The sequence below is a fragment of the Microtus oregoni genome, unplaced genomic scaffold (assembly GCF_018167655.1).
Source record: "Microtus oregoni isolate MIOR12 unplaced genomic scaffold, Mior012 000033F_ref0000390, whole genome shotgun sequence".
NCBI classification, from domain to species: Eukaryota; Metazoa; Chordata; class Mammalia; order Rodentia; family Cricetidae; genus Microtus; species Microtus oregoni.
In genome coordinates this window covers 3811946-3831591 of record NW_024543092.1, presented here as the reverse complement: position 1 = coordinate 3831591, position 19646 = coordinate 3811946, and the positions used below count along the sequence as shown (strand labels likewise).

Sequence of the window (19646 nt, the reverse complement as noted above, 5' to 3'; positions counted from 1 at the left end):
ACTGGGACTGAAAAAGCATGGGATAAAACCGGACTCTCTGAACATGGCGGACAATGAGGGCTGCTGAGAAGCCAAGGACAATGGCACTAGGTTTCAATCCTATTTTGTACTTTTTTAAAAGTATACTTTTTTTGGTCTAAAACAAATTCTTATTTAAAGAGAACAGTTTTCTCCTAGGGAACACAGACAATAAAAACACAGCCCTAAAAATGTTGTCCTTTAGATCTTAACACGTCTCAGGATAAATGTGTGAGATTTCCTCGGGAGAAATGAGCCACCCCCGTAAGTCGGGAAGGACTCTGGCTCTGCCCTGGGCTCAGATGCCATGGTCAAGGGAGATGTGAGACTCCCATGTCCTTAGAGTACTCCAGAACAGAAACCAGGCTTGTAGAAGAAAACCTGGCAAGGCCCAACTCCCTTACGTTTAACAATCTCAAGACAAAAGCCCTTCTTTGTCTCAGTTCAAAATGTTCTTTTAAAAAAAAATCTCTGCCCATGGTAGCTGGAGATAGATGAGCTCTTGCCTCCCACAAATAGGACAAAGGCAAGGAATGGCTCTTAGATGGATGGAGACTGAGTTTGCATATAAGGGTAGTTAGTCATGTCAACCGTCACTCCTGCATAGTCGAGGATTTTACTGTTTATCTGGCCTGTATAAAGGTTGGCATTTGAATAATCAGGTGGCTGGCAATGGATGTGGCAAATCGTACTTTTCTAAGATGGCTACAATCCGCCTTCAGTCGACACAATATGACCCCACTGCTCTCCTAACAAGAAGTAGAGTTATCAATCCCCTTCCCATAACAAGAGGTAGACCTATCTACCCCATTCCCCTGGGTCTGAGCTGGCCTTATGACTTGTTGGAGCCAACAGGATGAAGCAGATGTGCACCTTGAGTAACTTCTGTAGTCAGACTTTCCTTTGGGCCACCAGATTACAAATAATGACATGGAAATTTCTTATTGATTATGAAATTAATTGCACCTAACTAGCTCTTATAACTTAAATTAACCCATTTATTTTAATCTATGTTCTGCCATGTGTCTTCCATCCTGCACCTCCTGTTTCCTCTCCCTGCTACTGGCATCTCTCACGGGACTAGATTCTTCCTCCTCTTCCTTTCTCGACTCAGAAGTCATGCCTAAACCTCCTGCCTAGCGGTTGGCCGTTCAGCTCTTCATTACACCAACCACAGCAAATACATCTTGACACAATGCACAAATATCCCACAACAGACTTCTAAGGATGATTAGAGAAGGCCAAGTGGCTTTTACTGGACTCTCTGGGGACAGAGCCTGCTGTGAGGGAAGCCAGCTCGGGGAAAAGGTCTGTTGACTCACGCCGAAGAGGCAATGTGTAAGTGGTTCTGTGGGCAGCCCAGCTGAGCTCCACCTCTGGGCTATGGAAACCAAGACACAAGACATGTTGAAGAATCAGTCCTGAACCTCTCAGAGAAGCCTAGTCACCAAGCAGGTGACGCTGAGGACCTTAGTCAACCATGGAAAGTGGAATTGCCCAAAGGATGCTTGAATACATCCTGACCTATGAAATCCACAAGATATAATGAAACTCTCTGTTCTACATCACCAAGCTTAGGGTATCTTACTGCATGGGGACAGTGGCTGCAGCAGTGTCAACGCTGAATGAGGGGAGAGTGAGGAAAGTCCACAGCTGGAAGGAGAGTAACTGGAATAAATCTATTTCTTGCTATAGGATATGCTAGATGCCTTGATTAACCCTTCCATTGAAAAACAGTGAAGATGATAAAGCATTAAAAGCTATCTTAAATTTATTGAATGGCTGGTAAGAGAGTAGAAACTTCTGGGGGAGGGCAGACAAACAGAGACAAACAGAAAAGGAAAGTAAACAGTGAAAATGTCTTTGACTTGAGGATACTTGCATTAAATCTGGCGAATCTAAGTAGTCATTTTCAAAAGCAGGCAGGACATGGAAGATGGGGGAGACCAAATGGAATATCCTAACACAAAGCTATGCTGCCTGAGCCCCAGAAGACAACAAAGGGAATGTTGAGCTGGAGTCAGTGTGGGGTGGGTGGGAACGTAGGCTGAGGAACTGAACCTATGAGGCAACTGCCCACCTGGTTTGCGGTCTAAATCCACAGTCATAAGATAGTCTGAAGTAATTTATTTCTCTCACACAGTTCAAAGTAACATTGAATAAAAGAAGCTTTAGAGAAAAGAGTCATTTCTTAAGATAGAGCTTCATAACGAAGTTTTTATAACAAAAATGTGGTTCGTTCTACACATGTAATGATGTAGCTCGTACATGAGGGGAAGACTTTCAAAACATTTTTATTTACTGTGTGAGTTCAGGGACCTGAGTGTCCAACACACGTGGAAGGTGCTTCTCTCCTTTCACCGGAGGTCCTAGCGATGGAGGACTATCAAGGCAAGTGATTTACCTGCTGAGCCTTCCTTCTGGCCCAGGGAAAATTCAAAAGACAAAAATGAAATCATAACACAGAAGGAAAGAGTTCGACTAAACTCAGCTGTATTAAGGCGTCTCTCTTCCATCAACAAGCCCCATAAACAGAGTTGACATGTCCCTAAACGGAAGCAGGCATGGGCTTATTTTCACCATACAGAAACCCGAATCTAGCTTCCTTTTGTCCCTGGCTCATTGGGCTACCAGGCATCACTGTTTAGGTGCTGAGGAGTTCCATCTGGACGGGTGAGTGTGTGCTATCCAGGGGCGGATTGTCCCGGAAGAGAGCACAAACCTCCCTCCCCCAGCTCCTGCTGCAGGGCTGTCTTTCTTATACACCAACCAGCCCCCCAGCCCCCCCCCCCCAAGCTGCTAGGTCCTTTGCTCAAGAACAGCTCTCTGCTCCTACACTAAGATTACCCATCCAGAGCGGTGAGTGCCTGCATACTGGGCAGGCCTCAAGGTCCCCTGCAAGGGAGCCCGGGCACCTTCAGCTTGTGCTGTAGGGTCTCCTGTGCTCCACTGGACCCTGCCCTGCCTGACATGTTCTTTCTTTTGTCCTCGGCTCATTGGGCTACCAGGCATCCCTGTTTAGGTGCTGAGGAGTTCCATCTGGATGGGTGAGTGTGTGCTATCCAGGGGCGGATTGTCCCAGAAGAGAGCACAACCCCACCTCCCCCAGCTCCTTCTGCAGGGCTGTCTTTCTTACACACGACCCTGCCCCCAAGCCTGTGCTGTTTGCAAGGTCCTTTGCTCAGGAACAGTTTCCTGCTCCTACACTAAGGCTATCCACCCAGAGCGGCGAGTGCCTGCCTATCGGTAAGGCCTCTAGGACCCCCGAAAGGCATCGTGGGGACCTTCAGCTTGTGCTGCAGGGTCTCCTGTGCTCTACTCAACCCAGCCCTGCCCCCCAAGTTCGCCCTTTTGTCTGCGGGTCATTGGACTACCAGGCATCCATGTTTCAGTGCTGAGGAGTTCCATCTGCATGGGAATGGTTCCTGCTTCTACACTGAGGAGATACACCCAGGATGGCCAAAGCAATCTTATACAATAAAGGAACATCTGGAGGCATTACCATCCCTGACTTCAAACTCTATTACAGAGCTTCAGTATTGAAAACAGCTTGGTATTGGCATAAAAACAGAGAAGTCGATCAATGGAATAGAGTAGAAGACCCGGATTTTAACCCATAAACCTATGAACACCTGATTTTTGATAAAGGAGCTAAAAGTATTCAATGAAAGAAAGAAAACATCTTCAACAAATGGTGCTGGCAGACAATGAAGGCTGATGAGAAGCCAAGGACAATAATGGCACTAGGTTTCGATCCTAATACATGAACTGGCTTTGTGGGAGCCTAGCCTGTTTGTATGCTCACCCTCCTGGACCTGGATAGAAGTGGGAGGACCTTGGACTTCCCACAGGGCAGGGAATCTGGACTGCTCTTCATTCTCAAGAGGGAGGGGGAATGGAATGGGGGGGAGGAGGAGGGGGGGAGTGGGGGGATGGGGCAATGTGTGGGAGGAGGGGGAGGGAAATGGGAAATGGGGAGGAGGCGGAAATTTTTTTTCAACAACTAAAAAAAAAATAAACAAAAAAAATAAAGAAAAAAAAACAAATAAAAAAAGAAACCTGAATCTACAAAGAACCCCTATGAATCAGCAGGAATCTAACAAGCCAGGAGAAGACAAGCAAAAGCCCAGCAGTTCACAGAAGTGGAATCTAAGTTCCTGTGCACATTTGATGGTGTGTTTGCACATGGAGGTATTTGTCCACAGCCTCCTTCCTCAGTGCCTGCTCCCTGCCTGTGAGCACCATCCCACCTTCAACGGCCTTTTCTTGCTTTCTACTAAATGTTGGCTTCTGCTCTAACGATCGTGTCTCGCTCAAACTTTTCCTCATGTAGACTTCATCTTTACCCTCATTTTTGGATCCTTCCTTCAAGTAAAAAACTGTTAAAATTTCCATCCCTGATCCCTTGGACTAGAGAGATGACTCAGTGGTTAAGAGCATGATCTGCTCTTCCAGAGGACCCTGGTTCAATTCTAAGCACCCATGTGGCAGCTTACAACTGTCTGTAACTCCAGTTCCGGATTACAAAAACACCCTCATACAGACATACAAGCAAACCAACAAATGACATAAATAATTAAAAAAAATCTTTTCCAAATTAAAAAGACAGACTCCCATTTTGATGCCCTTCTTCGGCTTATGATTAACTTCTTCCCTCAAAGCTGAGACCTTGGCGACTGTGTTTATCCTTACTGTCTTCCAGCGGTCAGTCCTCTGAAATGCCTCTTTCTGGGCATTAAACACTCACGGTCATCCCTCTAACGCTCTCCTCCTGGCTGATGTGTCTTCTCTTTTCACATCTTTCAGTGGTTTCTTCTACACTCTTTTATCACTTTTTTTCTAAAATGTTCCTGGGATGCCTTTCTTAGCTGTGCCCCTCCACTCTTCTTTTCAGCCCTGCTGGGACATGAACTCAGGGCCTCACCCTTGCTAGTAGTTTCTTGATAAACATCTCCAATGTGTCCTTCGCACATAGTATATGCTTGACAAAATGCCTCATTTATTTAAGAAGCGTCTCTACACAGTATCATTAAATACTCAGTTACAGGTATGGTAGGTATTTATTCAATGCCAGGTTTCACTGAGAGTAAAAAATTATGAACTCATTGATAGAGATACTGGTAAACTGGTAACGTGAAAAACTTAAAAACAAATGGTCGGTATTAATCTCGGGCTATGCAACCTCTCTTGGAAACAACTTAAGGGAATATTTATTTTAGCTCACAGTCTCAGAGATGTCGGCCTATCAGGGATGGTGCAGTGGAGAAAAGAAGCTCTCAGTACACGGCCTGACAGCAGCGAAGCAGACAAGGCTACCACCAGAAGAAACTCCCAATATTCCCATAATATTCGTGCTGCCAACCAGGTCCTACCTACTACACTTCACCAGCGGCCAGTAATACTATGCATCTGTCAAGGGATGAATTCGTTTTTAGACCAGAGACTTCTCAGTCTAGCTGCCTCTAGGCAAGGCCTGACAAAACACATCTGCATACACGCTTTATGATCTCCTAGGTATTTTGCAATGCAGTCAAGCTGATATCCAAGACTGTTATCACGATGAGGAAAGCCTCCTATCACAATTAAGAAAGCCTCCACCACTACACTTGATGAAGACAGGTTACACAGCAATTTAGGACCAGCTTTCACTGAGACCCAGTAGAAAGAACTGTATTGCTATTGTTTTACACGAACGCTTGTATTTAAACTTCCAGAGGGAGAAAGGGGCTAGGATGGCTGAGCAGAGGCTGAGCACACAGGTTTTGGAAGCACAAAAGGACACTGAGATACTTGCCTTGTCGGCAGGTGTCAACCTGGCCCAGGGCTTGTCGGCGCGGCGGTCATAGTCCGGAGAATCCGTGACTTCTACATACTCATTAAACCGCAGGATCCTTCGGGCTTGTAGCTCTGCCACAGAAGGTCTTAGGCTGAGCTACAGGAGGTTAGGAGGGAAAGGCAGAGATCAGTTACACGTTTACAGTCTCTAGGTGGCAAGGTTTCTGGCTGGAAGGCTTCAAAGTTAAGGTCACTTTCAGGTATTAAAAGAAAAGCAATGGCATCTTGGGAATTTGTAACGAGACCTAGAAAGCAGGGTGCCCTCATTTCCAGACCAGAAAATCATCACTGCTAGCTAGGTCAGCCTTTGGCAACCGTCTGGATTGTGCGACTCCCCATAGCATGCCTGGCACTAAGATTAAGGTTTGCCTGTCATCTCTGTCACAGGAACACTCAGTGGTGAACATACAGTTCAAGGACGGTTAAGGTGGTGGCTGACGGACTAAGACAAAACCTATGAAACTCCTAGAAAATGAGTCTCTGCTCCAAGTGAGTGTGGCATATGTAGAAATGTGGTGTTCTCTGCAGAAATGGCTCAGAGAAGGGTATAGCTACAGGGCGGTCTTCCTGGAGAGATGGGGACAGGTCCTGCGCTGGCCAACACAGCCAGGACAGGTGACTGGCAGATGAAGGAGGCTTCATGGAGGACACTCCTTCTTGCAATCTTTCTGACATGTCTGTTCTTGGGGATTTCTTCTCAAGTCCTCTGTCCCATTCAAATTGATCGCATATTTAATCCGGCCAGCCCTGGGGTGCCCTTGCTTTACTCTCTTGGTCCTTCCACAAGCACCCAGACAGACCTATCTCGGAATGCTTTGTTGTGAGCTCCCCAGCCAGCGCTCAACAACCCGAGTCAGGCCACACTCTCGGCTGGCTATGGACTCACACTTTAGTTAGCTCGCTCTCTTCCAGGTATGGAAGGGTTATCTGAGAAAAGACTACAAGGATTTATGATGAAAGATAAAATCTGATCGTCCTTAATTTTTCCAAAGGCTAATTAATTTTAGCAGAGAAGAAAAAACAAAGTCGTGGTCCTGGGATCAGGTTTGTATTTTTGTAAATAAGTGGAGACAATTGCCTGGTTCTAAAGATAAGCCATTTGTCAATTGTGGCAACACTGTGGTCAAATTCACTCAATAAATTAGTCACCCAGGCTTGCTACAGAGTGGAGACAAATCATTAAGAGCCACAAAATACTTATTTAGTATTTCCGAGATAAAATGTTGAGTGTGAGCATTTTTAAACCTAATTAATGGCATACAAATATATTGAAATGCTAATGGTGGCTCTCTAAATGGAAGATTTGTGTATGACATCTTTTTTGTTCATTTTTGTATTTAAACTTTTTTCACTTAACATACCTATTTTCATAATCATTAGCTACAATGTACAAGCTGTTAACTTTTCAAAATGAACATAGCACGCAAGTAGAAGATAATTAATTTGTGTGCATTGTTCATTTTAATGCCTTGGATCACATGGTGGCCTAATAGAAGCACTCATTCCTAAACATCCCAGTCACGTGTTAAGAGTGGGTTTGTATCTAACGAAGATAAACTGTATCCCAGAACACGCATGCTCATTAGCAATTGAAATGTCATCACCTTCCGGCTGAGTCTCCGTTTGAGTTCCATTTTTGCTTCTTGCTCCTCTTCTTCATTCTTTTCTGTTAATTAGGCATAAGTATAGTTACTAGAGATGATTGTACAATCAGAAGAGTCTACCAGGAACAACTACCCGGCTCTGGCATATGCTGATTATACAAGCCATCATGCTAGAAATCTATCAAAGGATTCTGCAGAAAGAACAAGTCATACGCATGGGATATCTATGCATACATGCAATGATATCGTTCTCCCATAGGGAACTGGTGGACTGTCTTCTTGCTTCCTGATTCTTTGTTCCATGCACATATTATTGTCTTAGAAACATAAACTACCAGAATTCAGATAAAAAAATATCTACTTCTGGATCTGATCTTCATGTGAAAACTCCAAGGCACGTTAAAAGAACAAATTAGAACCATCCCATGCACGTCTGAGCTGCTGACTTCCATTCAAACCCAACCAAAATATTTGATCTGTCTTCCTATGTTTCCATAGAAGCAAAATGTAAGCATTCCTTGGGCCTTGGCTTTCAAACCACCGTTCTGAACGGGGTCAAGTTGTACTGCGGGTAGAAATTATTTATTTTCTTGTGACTTTAACTTTCCAAAGTCGTCTTTTTCTCTAGTGCTTCATCAAGTAGTGCAATTTCAAGCAGTCCAACAGATGGGATTGAAAAAAGAGTTCAGAATTTTTAAAGAAATAGGCAGCCTTCAGGATTTATGGGATGCTATTTGGAAAGCTTTTGTGTGTTTCCTGTCTCTCTTCTGTATTAAGTAAGGCATTGATTTTACTTCCTAGCAAGATACGTAAATACTTACATTCTAAAGAGTCTAGTGAAGAAAGACTGTACTACTTCAGAAAAATTCTCTTCTATGAAAGGTTTTATTTTATTTTACCTTATTTTTTATTTTATTTTTTCGAGACAGGGTTTCTCTGTAGCTTTGGAGCCTGTCTTGGAACTAGCTCTTGTAGCCCTGGCTGGCCTTGAACTCCCAGAAATCCACCTGTCTCTGCCTTCCGAGTACTGGGATTAAAGGCGTGTACTACTACCACCCAACAAAAGTTTTATTTTTTACTCTCTCTCTCTCCCCCTCTTTCTCTTCCTCCCTCCCTCCCTACCCCACTAGTGTAGTATACATCAGAGGACCTTGAATGTCATCATCCGATTCTACCTACCTTGGATTTTAAGAGAGTGTTTTTCACTGGGACCGGAGGTTTACTGATTAGTCTGTTAAATCTGGCTAGAGAACCCCAGTAATCCACTTATCTCTGCCTCACCAGCATTGAGGTGGTAATTGTACCTCACCACACTTTTGTTTGTTGTTGGTTTCTGTGTTTGTTTTTAAAGACAGGGTTTCTCTGTACCTTTGGAGCCTGTCTTGTAGACCAGGCTGACCTAAAACTCACAGAGATCCGCCTGCCTCTGCCTCCCAAGTCGTGGGATTAAAGGTGTGCCCCACCACTGCCCGTCTAACACATCCAGTTTTTGAAGTGGGTGCTGGGGATAGAACTTAAGCCCTCACGCTCACGGGGCAAGCACTTTACTGACTAATCAATTCCTCAACTCCAAAATATATTTACTGTAGCATTTTAAATGGACTTTTCACCACTAAGCACTGGTTCTAAGAGTAAAAAGTTAGTCTTGAACTCACAGAGACCCACCTGTCTCTGCCTTCCGAGTACTGGGATTAAAGGTGTGCACCACCAGCTACAGGCAGTAGGTAGTGGTATTTGCTACAGGCATTTGCTCACTGACCACCTTATATTCTCCATACATCTTTCTCCTTCTCTGGACATACCGAACTTTCTGTTTTCTTCTCAAATACATCTTTCCATTTATATGTAGGAGAATGACCTTTGTTGTTACAGACAAACTGAAATCACTCTAAGACAAGAGAGTGTTTCTGTATCAGATGGATTTGGTTATAAGTCAGATTTCTTATTATGAATGAGCTGTAAGCTTCGCTTATGGCTTCACAAAAATATGTCTTTCTGTACCCTTAAAGTATACTCAAAGGGTCGATTACTTAATGTGAGCTAAATGAATCTTGTGGATTGCCTATTATACATATTACACAAATTCCAAACTTCTTGTTAATGTGATTAAAACCAGAGCTATACAAGGCTAGAGCTGTGATGACATAATATTAAAAGAAATAATAATTTAATAAGCATAATTTTAGTCACGTCTTCCTATATGTCTACTATGCTTCACTTCTTTTCTTTTTTTAAGCTACTTAAAAAAATTTGATGTATTCATTGAGTTTTATGAATGTTTTGCCTACATTTATGTTTGCACACCACGTGTGTGCTCGGTGTCCCCAGAGGTCAGAGGAGGGCATTGGATGTCCTAGAACTGAAGTTGCAGACAACTGTAAACTGCCACGCGAGTGATGGGAATTGAACCCAGGTCTTCCGCTACAGCAGCGAGTGCTCTCAACTGCTAAGCCAAACCTCCATCCCCGCTAATTCCCATGCTTCATTTCTTAAAGGCATTTTTCAAAGACAAAAAAAAAAAAAAAAAAGCCCAAAGGTTCTACTTGCGTAAAATGTCACTTCTTTAAAGGGAATATTAGTTTCACCCTATTAAGGATGTTGTACAACAAGGTGACAGTCAGCGATGTTTAAGAAAGAAAGAGCCGATGAGGAAGTTTAAGTAAACAGGGCTGTACCATCTGGGAACTCTTCCCTGACACTAGGAAACTGGCTTTTAGCGTTTCCCATGTTTGAAGTGATTCTTCTAAAGAGGGTGAAGGATGGAGGGGGCTGCCCTGGGGTCACCTCTGAGTCTTTGCAGAGTGGCAGGACCGGCAAGGAGAAATCCTGAAGTTGGTACTGAAGTGTTCACAGCGAGGGTCATTTAGGACACATCTCCTTCACTTGCTGACGAATTAGAGGACTAACCCTACTGGGTGATGTAAACTGTTGGGGGCATTGGGACGGACCATAGGGCTTTTGTGAAGGAAGGGGCAGAACTTTGGGTCAGTGTCTTATGTCAGAGTGGAAGGGTGCCACTTCAGACAGCCACAGGGAAGTGTCTGAGTAAATACTCCATCAACACCCCTGCTTTCAAGGCAGCAGGCACTGCAGAAACCTGCCTGCCAAGCCAGTATGACTCCAGCATTGTGTGAATGAGCTGAGAGAGGAGAAAATAGAGCAAAACCAGCAGCGGGAGTAGCGGTGCACGGTTGAGCCCTCGCTGTGCAGAAAATGACCTGGGTCTCCCCCAACATGTTCTTTGTGGTTTTGTTGATCTTTTTGCCTCTTTACATGTTTCCACGTGGGTGGATTTTTGTTTTGTTTTATTTTTTAAACATTTATTTATTTTCTGTTTGTGTGTGTGTGTGTGTGTGTTCACAAGCACACTGCCACAGCACACCTTTAGGGGTCAGAGGAAAACCTGTAGGAGTCCATTCATGTGGGCCCTGGAGATTAAACTCAAGTTGTCAGGTTTGCTACCAGAGTCTTAACCTGCTGTGCCATCTCACTGGCCCCAGACAGGTATGTTTAACAAATAAAAATACATCTATAACCTTTTGAAATAGAAAAATAGCATATATATGTCATATATATGTTAAAAAACACAACTCAATGGGTGGTGATTTATGATAAAGTCAACAGTAGAACACGCATGGTTAGGTGCACTCTGTAAAATTTCTTCAGTTTTTGTAGATTCAAAAAATTTCACAATTGATTGTTGAAGATAAAGATTCAGAATTCAGTGACCTGGGTCATTTTTTTTTTCTTTCTCTCAGTGGAAAATACAGCTGGCCTGGCACTCACAGTGTGCCCACAAGAGCAATGCATCCTTTCTCGGGTCCTGTATGGAAAAGCTGTCCCATATAGATCACTTTTTCTGGCCAGCCAGAGGCAGGAAGAGATACCTCTATATATGATCTGTATTTTAAGAGACTGGTTTGAAACTGAATCATAAAATATAAATGTAGTTGATATATTATACAATATAATATGTATTCAAACACATTATAAAGCTTATGCATTATACAATATGAATGTAGTTAAAGAAAACAGTTTTACCAACATAGGAAAGAAACCAAGTGTGTGGTATAAGGGATCTGATGCTAAGACATCAAGTTTGCTCCATGTCCTTACAAAATAGTTACTGGTATTCACTGTTATCTTAGCCATAATTACCAAAGGGGTGGGGCAATTCAAGTAGAGAACTATTGAATACTTTATGCTTTGAATCAGCTTCCTAGCCCCCAAGAGATGGTCTATGTGACCTTAAAAATCATATTGTATCACAGTTTTCTGGTGTCTTCATTTAGATACTGTTGCTGCTTTTGAACCAAAGCTTGAGATGAAATATACAAGCAAAAAAGAGGGCAGTATGGAGGAGTGCAGAAACAAGGGGGCTGAATGAAGTGTTTGTGGGCTAAGGCCCTGTGCTGCTCAGTGGAAAGAACCCCCCCTCTCTGCCCCAGCTCTGTCTGCTTCCCTTGGCGCATGTCAGGGGATCAGGAGCCAGTTATCAGCCGCTCCAGACTGGAAATGGACCTCCACTTTCCAGAATCAACATGAACTTAGAAGGAAGTAAAACAGGGCTGGACCCAAATCTGAAGTTGACTTTGGTGCTTCGCTCTTTCCCGAACCTCCAGGAAAACAGAGGGTAGAGAAGCCAACACAGCACTTAAGATCAACATGCAATACATTTCCGGATCCATGAAAGAGTTCCTCAAATAACTAAACTCCAGTGTGGCTTGGCACATCAGTCCCAATGGACAGGATTATCCAGAACTTGCATGGCCTTCTTTTCCAAGTATTTCATCAGACACCCAAGAAGACATACCCTCTGTACTTGCAGGCCCTCACAGTCTACCCTTGAGTTTGAACTTTAACTCAGTATGTCCTAGGAACTCCATCATGGAAAATACTTCCGAAACTTCACGGCTTTGTTTTCATGTCAACATTAGATGTTGCTTAGGTAAAAATGCACCCTCCTTTTGTAGTTACAACCTTTTTGTCTTTCAGAGTGACATTTCTTCATATTAGCAGCCACTTTGGTGGGTTCTAGTCAACTCAGACTCACAAATAGCCAGAAAAAAGCACAGCAGGGGAGCGATGCCACAGACTGTGTGGTTGGTCCTGCTTACACTGGTAAGTGTTCATTGCTAGGTTGCTTCAGTTATGGCAAAATTGCTATAAATATGCTACAAAAATCTTTCTTTCACAAAAGAAAATAACTCCTATGAGAGCGTGGGGTCATCCAGCAGGCTGACTGTACTCGGTCAGCTTGGTCGAAAAGGATGCCTCCATGCCAATGGCTTACTGCTATTATAGTCTGCCCGGAGTTCTGATCGTTCTTATCTTTTGGTATTTCATGAACTAAAAAGCTCCTTTGGAACTAGGTTAATATCTAGGCACTGCTTTTTAGCTGACAGGCGCTGGTGACCATCCTGAGAGAACAGCAGGATAGACAGTGGTTCTAGTGGGATCTTCTCACACTTTGCTGCCAGAAATTGGAAAGGAAAAATCAAGTGGGAAATGAGTGGAGACCTCTTTAAGTTCCAAGAAACCACAAAGAATTCAAGAAAGAAGAGGAGCAATCACAACAAAGGCAAGTGAAAGGCCTGGAAAAATCCCTCTTACCATAATTTTAAATTGGAACTTTTACTCAACCTAGCAACCAACTGTATTATTCATAACAATATAGGAATGTTTGATTGATTTCTTTGTGGGTTTGTTCTTTGGCAGTTATTTGAAAGTAGACTAGAGCATTTTCTTTAATATTTCGGCAAAAGAACACATGGGATAAATTTAATTTTTCTCAAAAATAATTGCTATGACCAGGACTTCACTTTAGGGGATATCAGGCTTAAAGCTATAAAATGAAATATGAAAACCAAGAAATTATTTTTTTAAATACGTAAACATCTACTAATATATATGACATACACGGGCCTTCCCAGTCAGCTGTGAATCATGTTTCTCTCCTGATGGATGAGTTGTCTCTAGGGCACCTTGTTATGGATCACATTAGGGATCGCAGTATGGAATCATATACTCACGTCTTAAGATGTTTCTTTGCTCTAATTCTTCAGTTGTTGGCCTCTGGCTGAGTCTCCTAGGATGACAAAATGATAGACTACAGGTTACAAAATGAACACACCACGAGTTACAAACAAGGCCCATTTGGTGCAAGATACAGTGAACCAACAAAGTTAGACTTTTATCTTGGGAAATAAAAATAAAATTTAAGCCTATGAAATAAATATCTCCCTCCTGTTTGTAGACTACTGAGCACAACTTAGATTTCCATCTGTCACCTCTCTTCCACTCATCCTTGTAAGAGAGGCATCTGGCTTTTGGCTGGGCATATGGCTACAGATCATAGCTCCCCTAGTTAGGTGCAGGATGCGACTGACTTCTTGAAACAGGACATGAGCAGCATAAGCTTTCCCCCTCCTCAACACAGATGAGTGTGTGGTCTCTGCTTTCCTTCTAGTACAGGCTGCACTGGAACATGGTATTATGAGCCAGCTTTGATCTTGCAGATAAGATTCCCCAGGGCTGTAAGAAATGTGCAAAGCAGAAGGAGTCTGAGTGTTAGGACTATGGGGAGAAGAGGAGAAATTTCCATCATGCTGGGTGGCCCAGTTGTCTCTAGACTGCCTGGTAAGAGAGAAATCAACATACATTGCTTGAACTCCTATATTCTTGACATGTTACAGCAGCTTAGCTGATAGCTTACTTAATTAACGTACAGTGCACTGGGGCCTCCAATAAGCTGCTGTTGCAAAGTTCACGCCAATGTACGAGCTGCTCAATCTGTGCTGCTCGGGGTTTGACGGGAAACCCTGCAAGTGAATATATTTCATACAATGCTATCTTGAGCTATGCGGGGGCCCCTTCTTCTCTGCCGTTGAGATAAGCCAGGCTCAGCCAGGATTAGTAGTTAACTGCTTTACATGAGAGCAGGAACTCTTAGAAATTCCATATAACTTTGTTCTTGGTCTTGATTACATCATCAATTTGTTTTTAATTGCAGCGAAAGATTGCCTCAGGATGTAGGCTGCATTTGTGTAAGTGAAGATAAAGATATATGTATTTACTAGACACAACCGATTCTAAATGTTAGGATCACAACAAACCAGTAATCCTTCAAATGTCTCCTCAAATTTTCATTGAAGTTAGATATTCATTGGGTTTGCTTTGAAATTAAGGCAGTAACTGAGTCCCCAAAAGGGTCCAGGGAGCAACAGTGTGTGCACTGCTGGAGTACTAGAGATTGTCACACTCAAGTGTGCTAGCTCTCTCTTGCTGAAGGAATATCCTTCCTCTGGAATGCTTTCTTTTCCTTTCCTATTTTCTAGAATCCTACAGTTGATTAAAATGGGACCTTGAAGGTTGTCTGTCCTCAAGGGTAGAAGCCCCTGGGTTCTTTAACCTCAAGGAACAGTATAAAGACTGAGCAGCTCTTGCCCTTGGTGTTAAAAGCACGGAAAACTATAAGAATAACCACGGCTACCGTTCACTCCTACTTTTAAATGTCTAGTCCTTGTGCTAGATGCTTAAAGTGTGGGGAATCCTCCAAACAACCCAGCAAAGTAAAGGCCGGCTCCCAGTTTGCTGATGAAGAAAGGGACTTGCTTAAACTAAAACATGAGCAAATGTTGGGGTCAAGATCCACTCTTATCTCATTGGACTTAAACTGTGTTATCTAAGCTTGAACAAGGGGCATAAGATTTGCTGTGTTCACTGAAAAGAACATTTATATATTACTAAGAACAAACCCTACTATATTGAAAATTTAAAGCTATAGATCATGTACGTACTTATAAAAATATTAAATATTTTAAGGGTGGCATTGGAATACTAGTTCATAAAAGATACGGTTGGTACCCCAGATTTATGGTTAGAATTGGAATGGAAATGTCTCAACCCATTCTAATCTATGCTCACACTTCCTGGTGAAAGACTGGGCATGATCCCCAAGGAATCCCTAATGACATGGATAGAAGACCAATGTTCTAAGGACAGGAACCACACTGCTAGGTTGTTTTTTTTAAAAAAACTTTCTTTATCAGTGTTCAGGTTTTGTCTACTTACTTGGCTTGTTCTTGGTTAATTTATCATTGCTATAAATAGTCTTATAATACATATCTTTATAAAAAGCCTTTCAAATGAATCACTATAGATCCTTTCCTTCTTACATATGTTCCACAAGATGGAGTTATGTAAGTTATAAAAGTTAATAAGAAGCCTGAGCTAATAGGCCAATCAATTTATAATTAATGTAGGCCTCTGTGTGTTTATTTGGGACTAAATGACTGCTAGATCAGGCAGGACGGAAACCTCAGTCAACAAATGGCACCAACGTGAACAGCTAAATTCACTTACAACCTGAGAGAGTTTGGGAAATAATTCTGGACAAAAATGAATAGCATTGGTAGCAGCAATTTCTCGGATTTGCTCTCTTTACTAGAGGCAAGTGCATCTCATTTAAGAGAAGCTTCCTAACTCAGCTTTAGTTGTGAAACTTGCAGCTCTTTTAAGAGGCCCTGCCAGCAAACACTTAAATGGTGTTTATGAATTGCCAACAGCATGCATCTTGGTGGTGTCAGGGACCTTGAAACTCCACAGAGTTGTGACAATAAACATGGCTCCAGCCAGTACTTCTGCCATGAAGCTAGGCTCTCAGAAAGCTAAGGAATGGGTTTAATTCTAGCCATACTGCTTAGCAAATTAAAGACTCATGTTGTCAAAAAAAGAAAGATGTACAGTAAAGATAGATTCAGGTGAAGAAAACCTCTAAATGGTTTACAGTGTATTTAAAAATATATGTAGGCTTCAGAGAGAAAAGGAAAAGGATAAAGTCCTTAAAATAAAAAAGAAACAAAGAAAGTTGGGTGTAGTGGCACACTCCTTTAATCTCAATTCTTGGGAGGCAGAGGTAGGTGGATCTCTGTGAGTTCAAGGTATGGTGTCACATACCTTTAATCCCAGCACTTGGGAGACAGAGGCAGGAAGATCTCTGTGAGTTCCAGGATAGCCAAAGATACACAGAGAAACACTGTCTCAAAAAGCAAAAAAATTTAAAATAAAAATAAAAGAAATAGAGTTTAAAATAAAGCCATGTAAAGATGAAAAATACACAGAGAGTATGAATACTGTATGTTATTGTGTTGTCTTTAAATTGCTTGATGACTGGGGAAGGAGCAAAAGCTGCTAAAAGACATTTGATTATAAATGCTGCTGAGTTTTTTTCTATAAATAAAAAAGCATTGGAAAATACAAAAGGCAATCATTTGTTTGTAAGGTTTAATAAACTTGGGTTAATGCTAAAAAAATATTGCTGGATTAATCCAACATATATATTTTGAAAATGCCTTGACTTCAAAATTTAAGTTAAAAGGTATGTTACTTTGGAGAAGAGGTTTTGCTTTTGTTTTCACAGGAAACAAGAGGCTGTGGATTCATTCTAGATTAAGAAAAATAAGGTTTGATTAAGGAAGACCCCCTGAGAAGGAAGACCCCCTGAGAAATCTCCAAAAGGAATGGATGGTCCAGATGATCCAAAATTTTAGGGGACCTCTGTTGAGTTTCCTCTGAGTTCTGCATCCAGAACAGTTTCAAGACTGTTGGCTGAGATGATCAAGCCTCACAGAATATTCCATTTAGGACTTGACCATAATTCAAAATTTTCTTTAGCTTCCTGTAAAATTATCAGTGCTTTCAATCAGCAGGAAGTAGTCTGGAAAACTACACCCACATTCCCAAAATATGGATTATGGATGTTTGCCTTTGTTTAGAGTGTTGGTTACAAGTTGTATGGATAATAGTCATGATGAAAGCTAAACAAAGGATATTAGATTCAGAGTTTTTCGTTTTTTTTTTTTAAAGGATAGTCTTTTATCCTGTCACTTGTATTATTTTTAATAAATGCTGATTGGCCAGTAGCTAGTCAGGAAGTATAGGTAGAGTGATCAGACAGGAAGTAGAGGTGGGGCAATGAGAACAAGAGAATTCTGGGAGGAGAAAAGAGTCAGTCTGCAGTTGTCATCCAGACACAGAGGAAGCAAGATGAGAAGGCCTCACTGATGAAAAAGGTACCAAGCCACATGGCTAACACGGACAAGAATTATGAGCAAATATAAGGTATAAGAGTTAATAAAAAGCCTGAGCTAATAGGCCAATCAGTTTATAATCAATGTAGGCCTCTGTGTGTTTATTTGGGACTGAACGACTGTGGGACTGGGCAGGACAGAAACCTCAGTCAACAGAGTTATTATGCAAAGAAATAGCTTTATAACTATTTTATTTAAACTGCTTCAAAAATACATATCAAGAACAATGTATACTATTTTCCCATAAACTTGGGTTTAATTTTTAATTGTGCTTCACTAGTTTAATAAGTGTGTGCAATTTAAGTTAAAAGTAAACATTTAATTTTCCTGGGTACTTGTAGTTCAAGTAGTAAAGGCTTTAATTTAAGAACTGTTCTGTGAGTGTCATCAACTGATGGCTGTTGATGTTTTCTCTCTTGTTTTAGATATATTTTTACCCTTGGTTTTTTTTTTTCGGTTTTAAATAAGGCCACATCTCATTCATTCATTTATTCATTAGTTTGTAAATTTACAGTGCTTAGGATCAAACCCAGGGTCTTACATTTGCTAAGCAATCCCTCTACCCCTGGGCTTCACCCTTGACCAGACACTCTGACTGTGACTAGTCCTCCCTCACTAGTGAGTTCATCATACAAACCCTCAAGCATCTTCAAAACGTGCTACCAAGGGTTTTTCATTCCATCTCAGCAGATCAGCTTGGATCTTTCTTTAGCTCACATCAGAAGGGGGTCACATTTGTCTGGTTTTCTTTTGTCAATCATCAAGGCTCCGATTCCATAGAACGCATCTACTTTCCTCCACACACTACAGGAGGGGCACATCTGATCAGCCTGTCTTGTGAGTGTGCCTCACTGATACAAATGTCTACTTTCTCTCCATTCTAAACTCATTCCATCCATCGTGGTTGTCTGGACAGGGCGTGCTTGGAGCCTCAACTGTTAAGTGGTTGGCTACTGACAATGGCTGCTGGAAATGCTGTGACTGCCATGTCTCCCACTTGCTGTGCTCTCTGCTCCGTGCCAATGCCTGTGTTACTAGGATGACAGTATTACCACGCTGCTGATGCTCATGAATTAACCTTAGGGGTTTTTTGAGCTTGCAGAAGTTACTATATAGCTGTTTCATTTTTTCTCAGAATTTTCTAGGTCTATAACTAGGAATAATAACAGTATTTTGTTCCCATAATTTATAGCTTTTTCCCCCCATTACAAATAACCATGGCTAGACATTTAGTATGAAAAAAGTAGGGAAACTTTGCTCATTTAAAAAATGCTTTTAGGTTTTCTCTAGGTACTAATGTATTTAGCATAGTTTATAAAAACCTTTAATTCTGGCTTGTCTCAGGCTTTTTTAAGCTAACACAATTTTTACCTGGGTGCTGAGGATGGAACCCAGGTCTTCACGCTTGCACAACAAACGCTTTATCAAGTGAGGGATTATCCTGGCATGGGGCTCACTTTATAAAAATCCTTTACTATGATAAACTATACTAATATTCTTTGCATTTAAGGAGTTTCTCCTGTTTTGCTACCATTTTAAATGCACTGTTTTTCTATGATTAAAAAATTTCACACCAAAACATAAACAAAGGCAATAAAATAATAAAACACATTTGTCACGTATCCGCATGCATGTGGTGTAGTGAGGATGGTATAAAAGAAATCCATCATAGCTGAACAGTGATCCTAACCCGCTTCTGTTCTAAGGAAATGCAGTTTTCAGAGAGTCCCTTCCTCTCCCCAGACCTCAGAGAGGCCCCTGCTTTTAGTTGTTAAGAAGACAAATTTGACATGAAGTTCCTCTGACTTCTGCTAGCTCTTTCCTGAGGCAGGAAATGGTTCAGGCTTAGGGTAGAGGTGAAAACCCTCCAGTGAGGAGCCCCTTGGCAAACTGCTCAGGACTCCTTTTGGAGTCTTAGTGGGAGTTGCAAAAGCTGGGGACACCACACCCCCAGGCCTCCTCCTGGATTTCTTAGGGAGGTGAGCCTTCCCTTCATCTGGGAGCCACAGCTGCTGCCCCGGAAAGTCTCCCTTTTAGCAGAGAAGGGCCTTGGAGATTCTCTCCCTTGTGAAGAACAGCAAACACTCCCTAGCAGCCC

The 19646-nt window shown here is 42.0% G+C and overlaps 1 protein-coding gene across 4 annotated transcripts in view; it reads right to left on the bottom strand.

Moving 5' to 3' along the window:
• The window catches only part of Phactr2 (phosphatase and actin regulator 2), a 268683-nt gene that overhangs the window by 20995 nt on the left and 228042 nt on the right, over positions 1-19646 (bottom strand). For all 4 annotated transcript variants that reach the window (XM_041680164.1, XM_041680166.1, XM_041680168.1 and 1 more), the window contains 3 exons: positions 13490-13545; positions 7458-7519; positions 5813-5950 (listed from right to left, as the gene is read on the bottom strand). In XM_041680164.1, coding sequence (XP_041536098.1) covers positions 5813-5950; positions 7458-7519; positions 13490-13545 — 256 coding nt within the window. The remainder of the gene's footprint in view (positions 1-5812; positions 5951-7457; positions 7520-13489; positions 13546-19646) is intronic.